We start from the raw sequence: 14,647 nt of genomic DNA, 5'->3' as shown, positions 1-14,647 counted from the left end.
CAGCTTATTCATTTATACAGACTGAAATAGACAATTATATTAGAATAAGTTGATATTGTGTGCTCATTCTCATGGAAATGCGCAAACACCTCTGCAAGGATGATTTAACCAAGTCGACAATATCAGAATCTTTGCCCTGGTCCATAAAGACTTGGAGTTGGGCTGCTCAGGTGCTCAGAAGGCAAAGGTGTTCCTAAAGGCAGGGAGCAGGGCCTCCCTCTCGCTCTACTGCGACAGGAGGAGGTGGTTGAGGGAGCATGCAGAACACTGCTCAGGTCTCCAAATATATGTAGCAGCAGTGTCAGATCTTCTGATATTTGGACACCTTCTGATGTCTATTGCACTCTTAAAAATGATTGAGGACCCAAAGAACTTTTGTGTATGTGGCTTACATTTGTTTTTTTTTAAGATTTTATTTTTGGGGTTACCTGGGTGGCTCAGTGGGTTAAAGCCTCTGCCTTCAGCTCAGGTCATGATTCCAGGGTCCTGGGATCAAGCCCCACATCAGGCTGTCTGCTCGGCAGGGAGCCTGCTTCCTTTCCTCTCTCTCTCTGCCTGCCTCTCTGCCTACTTGTGATCTCTGTCTGTCAAATAAATAAATAAAATCTTTTTAAATTTTTTTTTAATTTTTTACCTGACAGATCACAAGCAGGCAGAGGCAGGCAGCTAGAGAGAGGGGGTTCAGGCTCCCTGCTGAGCAGAGAGCCTGATGTGGGGCTCAATCCCAGGACCCTGAGACCAGGACCCTGAGACCAGGACCTGAGCCAAAGGCAGAGACTTGACCCACAGAGCCACCCAGGCATGCCTTTGGCTTACATTTTTAAAAAAGACACAAACCTTCCACTAGCCATCAGAGCAATGATGTCACATGTCTTGTGCTTCTGGAAAACCCCTCTGTGAAAACAAGGTTTTTGGTTTTTAAAGGCACATGATGTCTTAGCATGATCACAAATATAGTTACATTGTTAACCCCACCCCCCAAGTCCATAGGGATCCTTAGAACACATTCTGAGAATCACTGTGCTATAATATTAGTTAGGCCAAGAATTTTTTAATAACCTCCTTTAACAAAATAAAGTAAAATCAAGTGGCTTGCTAAGAATTCTAACAGTCAGTAAAAATGCTGGAATTATTCCCAAGCCTCTTGAGTCTAGTAGCAGGTCTAGTAGCAGCTCCCAATGAAAACTATGATCTTTTCCCATTTGGGTTTTTGTCCATGCTTGGGAGATCCTTTCCTTCTTCCTTCATCTGGTTGACTTCTACTTCAACTCAGACACCACCTTCACCAAAGTGTCCTGAGTATATTTTCTCCCAGGGGAGGTGTTCTGGGAACGCCAGGCACTGAGCCACCCAGGTGCCCCTAATGAACTGTTTTAAATAATAGACTACATTCTGTCCCTTACCTACTCTACAAATAAGAATTTTATTACTTCTGTAATAGATATAAAATAATATTTATATATAATAATAATATAAAATGTATACATTTTGTAATAATATACAATTGTATAAATTTTATAAAATTCTAAATAAAACTTTAGGAGCATGGCTAATTGTTAAAATTTCTTCTGGAAATATATAGCATAAAATAGTTCATTGGAGGGTGCCTGGGTGGCTCAGTGGGTTAAAGCCTCCGCCTTTGGCTCAGGTCATGATCTCAGGGTCCTGGGATCGAGCCCCACATTGGGCTCTCTGCTTGGTGGGGAGCCTGCTTCCCTTCTCTGCCTGCCTCTCCATCTACTTGTGATCGCTCTCTGTCAAATAAATAAAATCTTAAAAAATAAAAATAAGGGGCGCCTGGGTGGCTCAGTGGGTTAAGCCGCTGCCTTCGGCTCAGGTCATGATCTCAGGGTCCTGGGATCGAGTCCCGCATCAGGCTCTCTGCTCAGCAGGGAGCCTTCTTCCCTCTCTCTCTCTCTCTCTCTGCCTGCCTCTCCATCTACTTGTGATTTCTCTCTGTCAAATAAATAAATAAAATTAAAAAATAAATAAATAAATAAAAATAAAAACATAGTTCACTGGGTGCTTTAGTCTCAATGTTAAAAAAAGGTTCTGTCACATATTAACATTTTCTACAATATGACTATTATAATCATTTAGATACTCATTCTAATCTTATATACCAAATGTTTACCAACCCTACTGAAACACAGGCGCTTGGATGCATGTGTGCACGCGCACACACACACCCCTTGAATACATATATATAAAAAGAAACTTTGAGTTTGGGAGGGTAAACAATTTCATTTCTTTTGAATTCTTGCCTTCATATTTTTACTGATAACATCAGAAATGAATGTGGAATTCTATAATTGCAAAATTTGATGTATTTAATTATGTAAAATGATTGACTTCCCATACCCAGTGTTGATGAATATGCTGAAACAGTTATTTTCATATTGTAATGCAATAAATGTATATAATTACGTAAAATCTTTTTCTAGAATTGTCCATAATTACTTAAGTGGAGAACCATTTGAAGCATACAAAGAAAGCTCATATTTTTCTCGCTTTCTACAGTGGAAATGGTTGGAAAGGTATGTTCTGATTTAAAATTCAACAAAAACAAGTAGTAACTTCTCACAATATATACTGATTAATGTATACTTTTCCATCTCTCAAGATAATATTGGAAATCTTGGGCTGGATATGGTATTGCACAGAAATTATTAATATGTGTTATGTAATTTCTTCTGATTTAGTTAACTCTTTTCTCTCCTTTTAAAATCACAGTCAGCCCTATGGACACAGTAGTTAGAAAATAAAACATATTCTAGATTCACAGAAATAGAACCTGAAGTGCACTGGTTCGGTCTTGCGGGACTAGCCGCATAGATTCAGTCAAGGGACTTGACTTTCATGAGCGTCAGGTCCCTGAAAACAGAGGTAATTCTAGAGCTGCCTACGAAGGGCATGCTCAGTCAGTGTGGTTTTGACAATGGCTATTGATTGGTTAGATTTCCAGTTCTGCTTCATTCGAGTTTCTTTTGAGATGTTGAGTATCAACACCTGGGTTGAGGTTCTTTTCCCATAGGGCACTGCGCTGTAGATTGTTGCTTTCCTCCGAGGCTCTCCCATAGGCCCGATACATACCATGTCGTGATGGGGACTAGCTGCTGACCTTCCTTTAACTAGTCAGGGTAATCGGACCGTTCTAGATCTATCTTCAGTGTTTTCAGTCAATTTTCAATGTTAGCATTTGCTTATTTCTCTCTCTCTCTTTTTTTTTAAGATTTTATTTATTTATTTGACAGAGATCGCAAGGAGACAGAGAGGCAGGCAGAGAGAGGGGGAGGGAAGCAGTCTCCCTGCTGAGCAGAGAGCCTGATGCAGGCCTCTGAGATGATGACCTGAGCGGAAGGCAGAGGCTTTAACCCACTGAGCCACCCAGGTGCCCCTGCTTAATTCTCTTAATGTCATGGAAGGAGTCCCACTGAGGAAACCCTTGCCTCAGGCACTCCCTTTGAACAGCGCAGTGTCATAAGGAAGGCCAGGACAGGAGCTAGGTAGGCTTTTGGCTTTTAAAATAACAATGTGATGTGACACCTGAAACTGAAGCTTTTATTTATTTATTTTTTTAAATTAGGCAACCAGTAACAAAGGACACATTTAGACATTACAGAGTTCTAGGAAAAGGCGGATTTGGTGAGGTAAGTAATACGGGAATAGCTATAAGCAATACTTCTAGAAAAGTAAAACAGCAAGGTACCTGAGAGACATGAATGTGTCAGCTTTACCAATACCTTTATTTCCTTACTGGGTATTTTGGGAATGATTTAGCCAATCATGAGAATTAAGATTGAAACTTCAAACAAAAGTACTTTGCTACCTGATTTTAGAAGATTCAGATCTTCATGATTTTTTTTTTCACTATATGTTTCTTAAAAAGTTATTTCCCCGCATCCGATTATTTGACATTCAAGCTCAGTTTGTCCTGATGGAAAAGATGTTTCTTTCCATATTGCCAAATTTCTTTTTAAAAAAAATTTTTTTAAATTAACATATAATGTATTATATGCCCCAAGGGTACAGGCTTACACGCTTCACAGAACTCACCATATCACATACTCTCTGCAATGTCCATAGCCCAGCCACACTCTTTATACCCCCTCCCCTGGCTACCCTTAGTTTGTTTTGTGAGATTAAGAGTGTCTTATGAGTTTGTCTCCCTCCTGATCCCATCTTGTTTCATTTTTTCCTTCCTTACCCCCCAAAATCCCCCACTTAGCCTCTCAAATTCCTCATTTTGGGGAGATCATATGATAATTGTTTTTCTCTGATGACTTATTTTGCTCGCATAACACCGTCTAGTTCCATCCACGTTATTGCAAACGGCAAGATTTTATTTCTTTTGATTGCCGAATTTCTGTTGCTCTATTACCATAATTTAAAACTAGCCTAAAAGCTGATGTAGTACAGAGTATATTATTGAATGTGCTTATTAATCTCAACTCTATGTGGACATGTATGTGCTTCCACACCTATATCAAAAGATACTAGAAAATGTGTAAATTTAGGAAAATCCTAAGAAAACTACTTAGGTAGTTGGTGGTAGATGGTTGGTTGGTAGATGATCCAGTATGATGGCTCTCCTAGATAGAGACTGTTGTGCAGATCGGACAAAGAATCACAGGCAGTTCTGGTTAGGTCATTAAAAGAGGTGTTAATTGCCTCATTTATTGTCTGGAGTGCTCATATTCAGTGCCAGCTTGTGATTGAAATCACCCATGCTCCCAAATTCCCAGGGAAGGCCTAAACCAAAGCCTCAGAGATCCCTCAACGTGCATTAGGAAGCAGACCTAAGAGGCCTCATCCCACAAGGGAGGCCTATCCTCCATCTAGGCTCCGGTATAGAGAGACATCGGCTCACATCACCATTACTCAGGGGAAGAAGAGCAGTGTTGTGCCTGACACAGTTCTGGAGACCTGTTGGAGCATTTCCAGTGAGCCGTCCACACACTTGCTATAACCGTTCCAGGCCAGAGATTCTGTAAGAAATGCATCCTCTGCTTGAATACCTCCTCAAGCAGACAATTTACTCGTGCTTTTTAATTTGTGCTAGTCTGCCTTTCGTGATGTCCAAATGTGGAACTCAGATTCTGTCCAAGAACAGAGGATGGTCCAAGCTCTTGTGTTTACAAAAGAATGTAGTTCTAGTTAGAGCCACATGGAGGTTTTAGCCATGGACGCAGTAGTAACGTGTTAGCAAATTTTAACTGTTGTGAAAGACTTGGTGTATTTATATTTATAGATTATTTTTTTTAACACATTTACTTGTGTTTCCACACAAAAGATTGTACGGATGGATACACAGTTCTGGTTTTTCACAAACCTGTTCTTGACGTGCCATTTGTTACACTGAGTCTGTGGGGGAGCAAATAGTCCGTTTCCATTGTGTGTCCCTGTCAGAGGAAGCCCCGTGACCCTAATGCAGACAGCCTCAATGCCTTTGAAGTCCAAATTCCAGTGGTGGATTTACTTTTTCCAAATGCTAACACCTCTTTCAGTGAGTTTGCTAGGACAAACATTTTGGTCTTAGTTTGTTGACCACAGTGCTTTCCTAGAGGCTTCAAGTCCCCCGGAATAGATTTGTAGGGTCCTGCAGCGGCACCAAGGTTAAAGAGTTGGTGGTGTCTCTGCGCTCATGGCCGCAGAGGCAGCACAGATCCGTGGAGAGGACTCGTGGGCAGCAACTGGGCTTGCTTCCTGCTGTGTGACTGCAGCCTCCCCATTTCCTCCTCCCCATGACAGGGAGACGATCCCTGCTGCGAATGGTTCTTCGTGTCCAGATGAGAGTACAGTGTCCGGTCCTCTTACTTCTTCTCCCTTCTCTTTCTTTAACTTGGCAGTTCCACTTAAAAGAATCTGTGATAGGGGCGCCTGGGTGGCTCAGTGGGTTAAAGCCTCTGCCTTCAGCTCAGGTCATGATCCCAGGGTCCTGGGATCAAGCCCCAAGTCGGACTCTTTGCTCAGCAGGGGGCCTGCTTCCTCCTCTCTCTCTGCCTGCCTCTCTGCCTACTTGTGATTTCTGTCGTCAAATAAATAAATAAAATCTTAAAAAAAGAATTTGTGATAAAGAGATATACCAAGATTAATGTGTCAAGACTTAATGGTGAGAAAATGAGTAAATAAATTTTGGAGAAGTCAGATATTGGGAGAACTTTAATGGTGAGAAAACAGTCACACTGTAAGATGAAAACAGGAGATTATAAAATATTTTCTATTCTATAATATAAGGTCAGGTTCTCCACCCAAAATTTAGGAGGACTCACATGGCTACATGGTTATCTTGGAATTCCAGTGAGTTTTATCATTGTCCTTACTAGTACTTCTCCACAATGAACTTTATTTTCCACAATGAACTTTACATTTTATCATCAAGATCATGTTACTGATGGATTAAAATGATACATGTTTCATGTTTGCTTATAAGGAGACTGTATCTGTGTATGTGTGGTATGTACATGTGTTCTGCGTGTGAGGTGCATACGTGCCTGTGGTATGCGGTAGGTGTGTGTGGGGAGTGTGTGCATGTGTGTGTGTGCGGTGGGTATGTCTGAGGTGCGTGTGGTGAGTGTTTGTGTGGTATGTGTGTGGCAGGTGTGTGTAGGTGTGTGGTGTGTGTGTCTGTGTGTATGGGTGCTCGGGCAGTGGATGGGAATCAAAGGAAACAAGGTAGCCCCATGTTGATAGCCCAGAAGCTGTGGGATAGCTACTTGGGAGCTCATTATAGCCCCATCTCCACTTCTGTGATTTTGGACATTCTTTCCTAGTGGGAAGGTAAGTGATGTGTAAATGATATTTTAATAACTAAGCATGAAAGTGTATGAATTCTATGCAATATCTTTTCTTATATTCTTAAATTTTTAAAAGAAAGAGGAATCAGTTTAGTTTTGAACATTGTGGTCTTGTGCAAGGACTGAAGGACCCAGGGAGACCCTGGCTGACCCAACATGCTGTGATCACCTGTGGGCAGCAAGCAGAGCGTGACCCCTTCCTCCCCTGTCCAGTCCACTAGCCCCTTGCGACTCTTCACCGGTGGGGCTGATCCTGGAGAAACGGGGTTTGGTTGCTGGTGGTAGTGGTGATGTGGCGGCCTAAGAGGTGGCAGGTGTGTAGAAACCTTTTTTCCACTTTTTTAAAAACTAGGTTTGTGCCTGTCAAGTGCGAGCTACAGGAAAGATGTATGCATGTAAGAAGCTAGAGAAAAAAAGAATAAAGAGGAGGAAAGGTGAAGCCATGGCTCTCAATGAAAAGAGAATCCTAGAAAAAGTGCATAGCAGATTTGTAGTGAGTATCTGGGTTTAGTCCTTGCTGGGGATGGTGCGGTGAGGACCACTTTCCTGGGCATCCCTGCTACTGGGCCCACCGGCACTGCCTCCACGCCGGCAGGGGTGTGGGCTGGGCTGCCTGGGCTGGTGGTGGGGATGGAGACCGGGGACAGTCTGGTTGTGCTGGTGGCCTCTTCCCTATCCATTTCTTACTGAACACAAACACAAAACAGTGGGGCCTGGTCTGTGGGCTTCTCCTTACACCCCGCATCAGGCTGTTACCAGTCAGGGCCCTCCCCTCTCCCAGGAGGCAGTGCTCATCCTGGGCTGTGGGACCACTGCCTCTGGAGCCTGAAGGCACTGTCCTGAGTCCTTGTCTCGGTGAGACCGCAGTCTGACACCAGCCCAATGTACTGCTCACTTTCGGCTAGGGTTCCCCAAACGTATGGAGTGTCAAGTCCCACCTTCTCCGTGTCAGGCAGGGGTCAGACGAGCGGGGCTGGGGTGAAACCGGGACTCTCCCATGCCCTGTGCTGTGCATGAGGTGCTGTGATGTTCATCCCCAAACTTAGCTACTGTCCCCCACTTCGTGTCTCCTGGAGCATCTGTGGCAATAGGTGGGTCTGTGTGAAGGGGAGAGGGAAAGAAAACTTAGGAAAGGACTTGTGGTGTCATGCTTACTTCCTCCAAATCACTTCTGTCTTAGGACTGAGGTTTGCTGCTTTGTGCTGGGGGACAGACTTTGCACAGAGTGGCCTGCACTGCCGTCCTCTACATTTCCCTGTGGGCGTGACAGGTCTTTCCTCGTGCATTCCACGAAAATCTTTAATACAACTGGCTTGTCATGGAGTTCTTTCCAATATGTTTGTGTAACTACCTTGAAAAACAGAAATCCATAATCTACCTTTGTTAAAGGGACTTATTATGTTTATTATGGTTTATTCTGTTTAAAGGAAATATTTTTGTTTCTGTATTCTTGGCCTGTCCCAAGAAACCTGGAAATATTTTCCTTCATCCTTTTTTACCCTAAATGGGGAAAAATTAACAATATCTTGTTAATTTCAAGTGTACATCGTAGTGATTCCATATTTTCATGCATTTTGAAATGATCCCTGTGATAAGTCTAGTTACCATCTATCACCACTCTGTTATTCCAGTATTATCAACTATATTTCCTATGTTGTACATTACATCTCCCTGACTTATTTTATAACTAGAAGTCTGTACCTCTGTTTTTTAAAGTTTGCTTATTTATTTAAGTAATCTCTACATGCAACATTGAACACATGAGCCCGAGATCGAGTTGCATGCTCTTGTGAATGAGCCAGCCAGGTGCCCTGAGGTTTGTACCTCTTAATCGCTTCCGCTTCCTTTCTGTCCCCCAGCCCCTCCTGCTCTGTTAATCAACAGTTTGTTCTCTGCGCCAGAGTCTGTTTCGGTTTTGTTTATTAGTTTGTTTTGTTTTTAAGATTCTGCATATGAGTGAAAGTATATGGCATTTGTCTTTCTCTGGCTGACTTATTGCACTTAGTGGGCATCATACCCACTACGTTTGTCCACGTTTTGGAAGTGGCAAGATTTCATCCTTCTTTATGGCTGAGTCATATCACATTGTCTGTATGGACCACATCTTCTGTATCTTTTCATTTGTGGGTGGGCATTGAAGTTGCTCTCGTGTCTTGGTTGTTGTAAATAAGGCTACGATGAACCTAGGAGCGCAGATAACCTCTCTGGATCGGTGTCTTCATTTTCTTTGGATAAACACCTAGAGGTACAATTGCTGGATCATATGGTATTTCTGTTTTTTCTTTTTTTAAAGATTTTATTGATTTGTGAGAGAGAGACAGATAGTGACAGAGATAGCGAGAGACAGCACAAACAGGGAGGAGAGGGAGAAGCAGACTTCCCACTGAGCAGGGAGCCCGATGTGGGGCTCAGTCCCAGGAGCGTGGGATCATGACCTGAGCTGAAAGCAGATGCTTAACCAACTGAGCACCCGAGGTGCCCCTTGTTTTTCTTTTCTGAGCAACTTCCACACTGGTTTCCATGGTGGCTGCACCAATTTACATTTCCTCAACAGTGTACAAGGGTTCCTTTTCCTGCACATCCTTACCCACACTTGTTATTTCTTGTTCTTTTGATGCTAGCCATTCTGACATGCATGAAGTGACATCTCATGGTGGTTTTGATTTGCCTTTCCCTAATGGTTAGTGACGTTGAGAGTCTTTTCATGTGCCTATTGGCCATCGGTGTGTCTTCTTTAGAAAAACATCTGTTCGAGTACTCTGCCCATTTTCCCATCAGGTTATTTTTCATGTTAATTTAAAAAATATATTTTTAATATTATCCCCTTATCCGATACGTGATTTGCAAATTCTTCCATTCGGTGGGTAGCCTTTTCATTTTGTGGGTGGTTTCCCTCACTGTGCGGAAGCTTCTTAGTTTGTTGTAATCCCATTTATTTCAGCTTTTGTTGTTCTTGCCTCAGTAGACTGTGTCCTCCACCCCAAATATTGCTAAGACTGATGCCAAAGCACTTACTTCCTATGGTTTCTTCTAGGAGTTTTATGGTTTTACTTGTTATGTTCAAGTCTTTAATACATTTGGAGTTAATTCTTATGTGTAGTAAAAGGTAGTGGTCCCGTTTCCTTCTTCTGCATGTGGCTGTCCAGTTTTCCCAAAACAAGTTATTGAATGGACTCTCTTTCCCCCGTTGTATGTTCTTGCCTCCTTTGTCATATATTAATGGACTATATATATGCATTTATTACTGGGCTCTCTATTCTATTCCACTGATCTGTGTGGTTGTTTTATACCAATACCATACTATTTTCATTACAGCCTGGTAATACAGTTTGAGATCGGGGTCACGATGCCTCCAGCTTTGGTCTTTTTTCTGCAGATTGCTTTGGCTCTTCAGAATCCTGTTATTTTATACACATTTTAGGATTATTTGTTCTAGTTCTGTGAAAAATGCTATTGGTATTTTGATAGGAATTACACTGAATCTGTAGATTACTTTGGGTAATATGGGCATTTTAACAATATTAATTCTTCCAATCTGTGATGATGGTGTATCTTACTGTTTTTTTTTATGTTGTCTTCAATTTCTTTCTTCAGTCTCTTACAGTTTTCAGAGTATAGGTCTTTAACCTCCTTGGTTAAATTTATTCCTATGTATTTTATTACTTTGATACAATTGTAAATTGGATTCTTTTTTTTTTTTTAAGATAAGTTTATTTATTTGAGAGAGGGAGTGTGCACATGTGAGTGGAGAGAGGGACAGAGGGAGAGAATCTCAAGCAGACTCCCCACTGAGTGTAGAGCCTGATGTGGGGCTTGATCCCATAACCCATGAGATCATGACTTGAGCCAAAATCAAGAGTCGGATGCTTAACCAACTGAGCCACCCTGGTGCCCCTGGGATTGTTTTCTTAATTTCTATTTCTGACTGCTTGTTATTAGTGTATAGAAACACAACCTGCTTCTGTATGTTAATTTTGTACTCTGTGACTTTACTGAAGTTATTAATTAGTTCTCAGATCTCTTTGGTGGAGTCTTTTGGGTTTTCTATATATAACACCATGTCATCTGCAAATAATTTTACTTCTTCCTTTCAATTTAGATGCCTTTTATTTCTTTTTCTTGCCTAAATGCTATGGCTAGGACTTTCAATACTATGTTGAGTAAAAGTGTAAAGAGTGGGCATCTCTGTCTTGTTCCTTATCTTAGAGGAAAAGCTTATAGCTTTTCACCATTCAGGATAATGTTAGCTGTGGGTTTGTCATATATGACCTTTATTATGTTAAGGTATGTTCTTTCTATACCCACTTTATTGAGAGTTTTTATCATAAATAGGTACTGAATTTTGTCATAAATTTTTTCTGGATCTATTAAGATGACCATATGATTTTCATCTTTCATTTTGTTAATATGGTGTACCACCTTGATCTATTTGTGGATGTTAAACCATCCTTGCATCCCTGGAATAAATCCCACTTGATCCTTTTAATATATTTTTGAATTGGATTTAGTAATATTTTGTTGAGGATTTTTACATCTATGTTCACCAGGGATACTGGCCTGTAATTTTCTTTTTTTTTTGTAGTGTCTTCATCTGGTTTCAGTATCAGGGTGATTCTGGCTTTGTAAAATGAATTTGGAAGCCTTCCTTCCTCTTTCAATTTTTTTTAGTATAGTTTGAAAGGATAGGTACTAACTCTTCTTTAAATGTTTGGTAGGGGGGCGCCTGGGTGGCTCAGTGGGTTAAGCCTCTGCCTTCCACTCAGGTCATGATCTCAGGGTCCTAGGATAGAGCCCTGCATCAGGCTTTCTGCTCAATGGGGAGCCTGCTTCCCTGCCTCTCTCTGCCTACTTGTAATCTCTCTCTCTCTCTCTGTCAAATACATAAATAAAATCTTAAAAAAAAAATAAATGTTTGGTATGTGGTCCTGGGGTTTTGTTTCTTAGGAGTTTTAAAATTACTGCTTCAGTTTCATTACTGGTAACTGGTATGTTCATATTTTCTGTTTTTATGTGATTTGGTCATAGAAGATTGGGTTTCTAGGAACTTACCCATTTCTTCTAGGTTGTCCAGTATGTTGGTGTGTAATTGTTCATACTGATCTTTTATGATTCTTTGTATTTCTGTGGTGTCACCTGTAATTTCTCTTTCATTTCTAATTTTTAAAAGAATTATATATTTATTATTTATGAATCTAATTAGAAGTTTATTGATTTTATTTATTTTTTCAAAGAACCAGGCTTTAGTTTAATTGATCTTTTCTATTGTTTTTAATCTCTATTTCATTTATATCCACTCTGATCTTTATTATTTTCTCCTTCTACTAACTTTGGGCTTTGTTCTTATTCTAGTTCCTTTAGATATAAAGTGAGATTGTTTATTTGGCATTTTTCTTACTTCTTGGGGAAGGCCTGTGTTGTTATAATCTTCTCTCTTAGAGCTGCTTTTGCTGTGTCCCATAGGTTTTGAAAAGTTGATTTCCATTTTATTTGTCTGAATGTAGTTTTTGATTACCTCTGTGAGTTTTCCTTCATCCTTGATTATATTTTTTTCCTCTATGTTTACAGTTGATCAATGGGTCATGACCTGAACCTGTGTCAACCTCCTTCCCACAGCCCACCCTGGCTTGCCCACAACATGGTTATGCACAGGGACAGGTCAACACTTTTTATATAATTTATTGTGTATCTAGCCAAGTTATTAGATACAATACTAGCCACAAATACTTAGAAAATTAAAACTTGTAATTGATACCATTTACAATAGCATCAAGAAACATCATAATCTAGGCAAAAATATATTAAAAATGTGCAAAACTTCTACACTGTGATCTAAAATGCCATTACGAGAAATTAAAGAAGATGAAATAAATGGAAGGATACCAGGTTTATGGATTAGGAGATAAAATTTATGAAGATATTTGTTTTCCCAAATTGATAAATAGATTAAATGGATTAAATGCAGCCCCAATCAAAATCCCAGCAGGATGTGTGTGTGTGTGTGTGTGTGTGTGTGTGTGTGTGTGTAAATTGACCTACAAACCAACAGAACAGTGGGCAAAAAACTTGGACAGGTATTTCACACAAGTAGTTCCAAATGAATAAATATATGAAAAAGTATGACAAGTGTTTCCTGTATTTGTATATACAGAGAAATGCACATTAAAACCACAATAAGAGACAACTATTCCTTCAGCAGCATTGACTGACAACATGAAATGCTGGAAGGATGTGCAGGGGCAAGACCTCTCTTGCACTGTGGGGGAGGGGGTATTAATTTTAATTTAACTTGTATGCTGAACATGGGTGTTCTAGAAATGTGGAACATAAGTGCTCAACAATTAGAGCATACCTTTGATGAATCATGATCCCAAGTGTCTTTGTGAAGTTTTGCCATCTACCCACTTAGCTATAGAAAGTTCTCTCCTCTTAATATAGAACTCTGTAAGATCTTGGACAGCTAAAATGTCCAAGAAGCCCCAGATGCATGGAATGCATTTCGGTGAAGCATATGGGATTCGGGTGTTGTCGTGATAAACCTAACACGGAGTGTGTGAATAATGTTCACAAATAGAGGAAATCACCAAGGAATGAGCAGGTGTCTCTGCTTTGTTTTTTATTATGCTGTTGTCTTTAGGTTAGTTTGTGCTACACTTACGAAACCAGAGATTTCTTGTGCTTGGTGCTAACCATTATGAATGGAGGGGACTTGAAGTTTCACATCCACAACTTGGGCAACCCTGGCTTTGAGGAAGAGAGAGCTATTTTCTATGCCGCCGAGCTATGCTGTGGCTTGGAGGATTTGCAGAGGGAAAGAATTGTGTACAGGTAAGAACAGCATGAACTCCTGGGGCCTGGGAGACTGTTCATCCTGAGCTTTAGGCTCCCACCGGGCTCCCTCCAGCCACCCAGGTGCCTGGGCAGGAGGGCTGTGGTGGAGCCCTTGGTGGCCATACATAGGGTCTGGTCACTCCCACCGTTGGGAATATGGTCAATCAGCAGTGGACCTTGGTTTTCATTTTAGTTCTCTTTGATCTCTAGTAGGTCGGTTTTATTTGTTAAGTTGATCAAATATAGGCAGTGTTAACTCATGTAAGCATGAGAAGAGCCCATTTCTAAATTAGTTCTATTTAGGACTCTGGGCTCTGTTCCAGCAAAATAGTGTAACAATTAAATGTCTCAAAATAATACTTTATTTTAATATTTTGCATCTTAGAATTCACTAAAGAAAATTTAATAGGTAGAATTAAATTAGTATGATCAAATATTTAATTTTAGGGAAAGCAGTCCCTCCAGTTACCCTTTGGGTATGGAGCTCCTGAGCTCTGACACCCTTCTCGACCCTTCCCTGTGTAGCTCTGTCCCTTCACCTCTGTAAGGACATCTACTTTCAGGTGTGGACCATTGCCTATGACCATTTCTGACCCTGCCATTTCCCCTACATTCCAAGGGGTCTGTGTATCCCCTGCCCTCACCTACCCCATCCAGTTGTTCACCAAATCAGACCTGGATGTTTCCCTACATCCAGGCTTTGGGGTCACTGGCTTAGTTCATGTCTTCCTCAGGTTACCTGGCAGGCAGACAGTTGAATGGTCTCGCTGATGCCAGTCTTGCCCCGGTTCCTGCTCTGTGCAACTGATGACAGGCTTTCCTGTGGTGTGGATCCCATCCTGTCATAGCATCCCTAGCTTGGAGCCCTGTGGGCCTGGCTCTCCTGACCCTGTATGGTGCCACCCCCTCTGGTTTCTCCAGCTGGGTGTCCTGCACCCCAAATGGGGGCTGTCTGCTTTTGTGATGTACTCATACTTCTTGAGTGTCCTCACATCTTCATACCCTTGCACATGCGGCCTGTT

At 41.2% G+C, this 14,647-nt stretch overlaps 1 protein-coding gene across 8 annotated transcripts in view; it reads left to right on the top strand.

The window, feature by feature from the left end:
- GRK4 (G protein-coupled receptor kinase 4) overlaps positions 1-14,647 on the top strand; it is a 110,513-nt gene that overhangs the window by 52,592 nt on the left and 43,274 nt on the right. For 7 of the 8 annotated variants that reach the window (XM_082727091.1, XM_082727089.1, XM_082727095.1 and 4 more), the window contains 4 exons: positions 2,445-2,537; positions 3,587-3,650; positions 7,150-7,290; positions 13,432-13,622. In XM_082727091.1, the coding sequence (XP_082583217.1) occupies positions 2,445-2,537; positions 3,587-3,650; positions 7,150-7,290; positions 13,432-13,622 (489 nt within the window). The remainder of the gene's footprint in view (positions 1-2,444; positions 2,538-3,586; positions 3,651-7,149; positions 7,291-13,431; positions 13,623-14,647) is intronic. The other variant, XM_082727092.1, reaches the window with a different exon arrangement.

This window comes from Mustela nivalis (assembly GCF_964662115.1).
Source record: "Mustela nivalis genome assembly, chromosome: 4".
Lineage (NCBI taxonomy): Eukaryota > Metazoa > Chordata > Mammalia > Carnivora > Mustelidae > Mustela > Mustela nivalis.
This window is presented reverse-complemented; position numbering and strand designations above follow the sequence as displayed.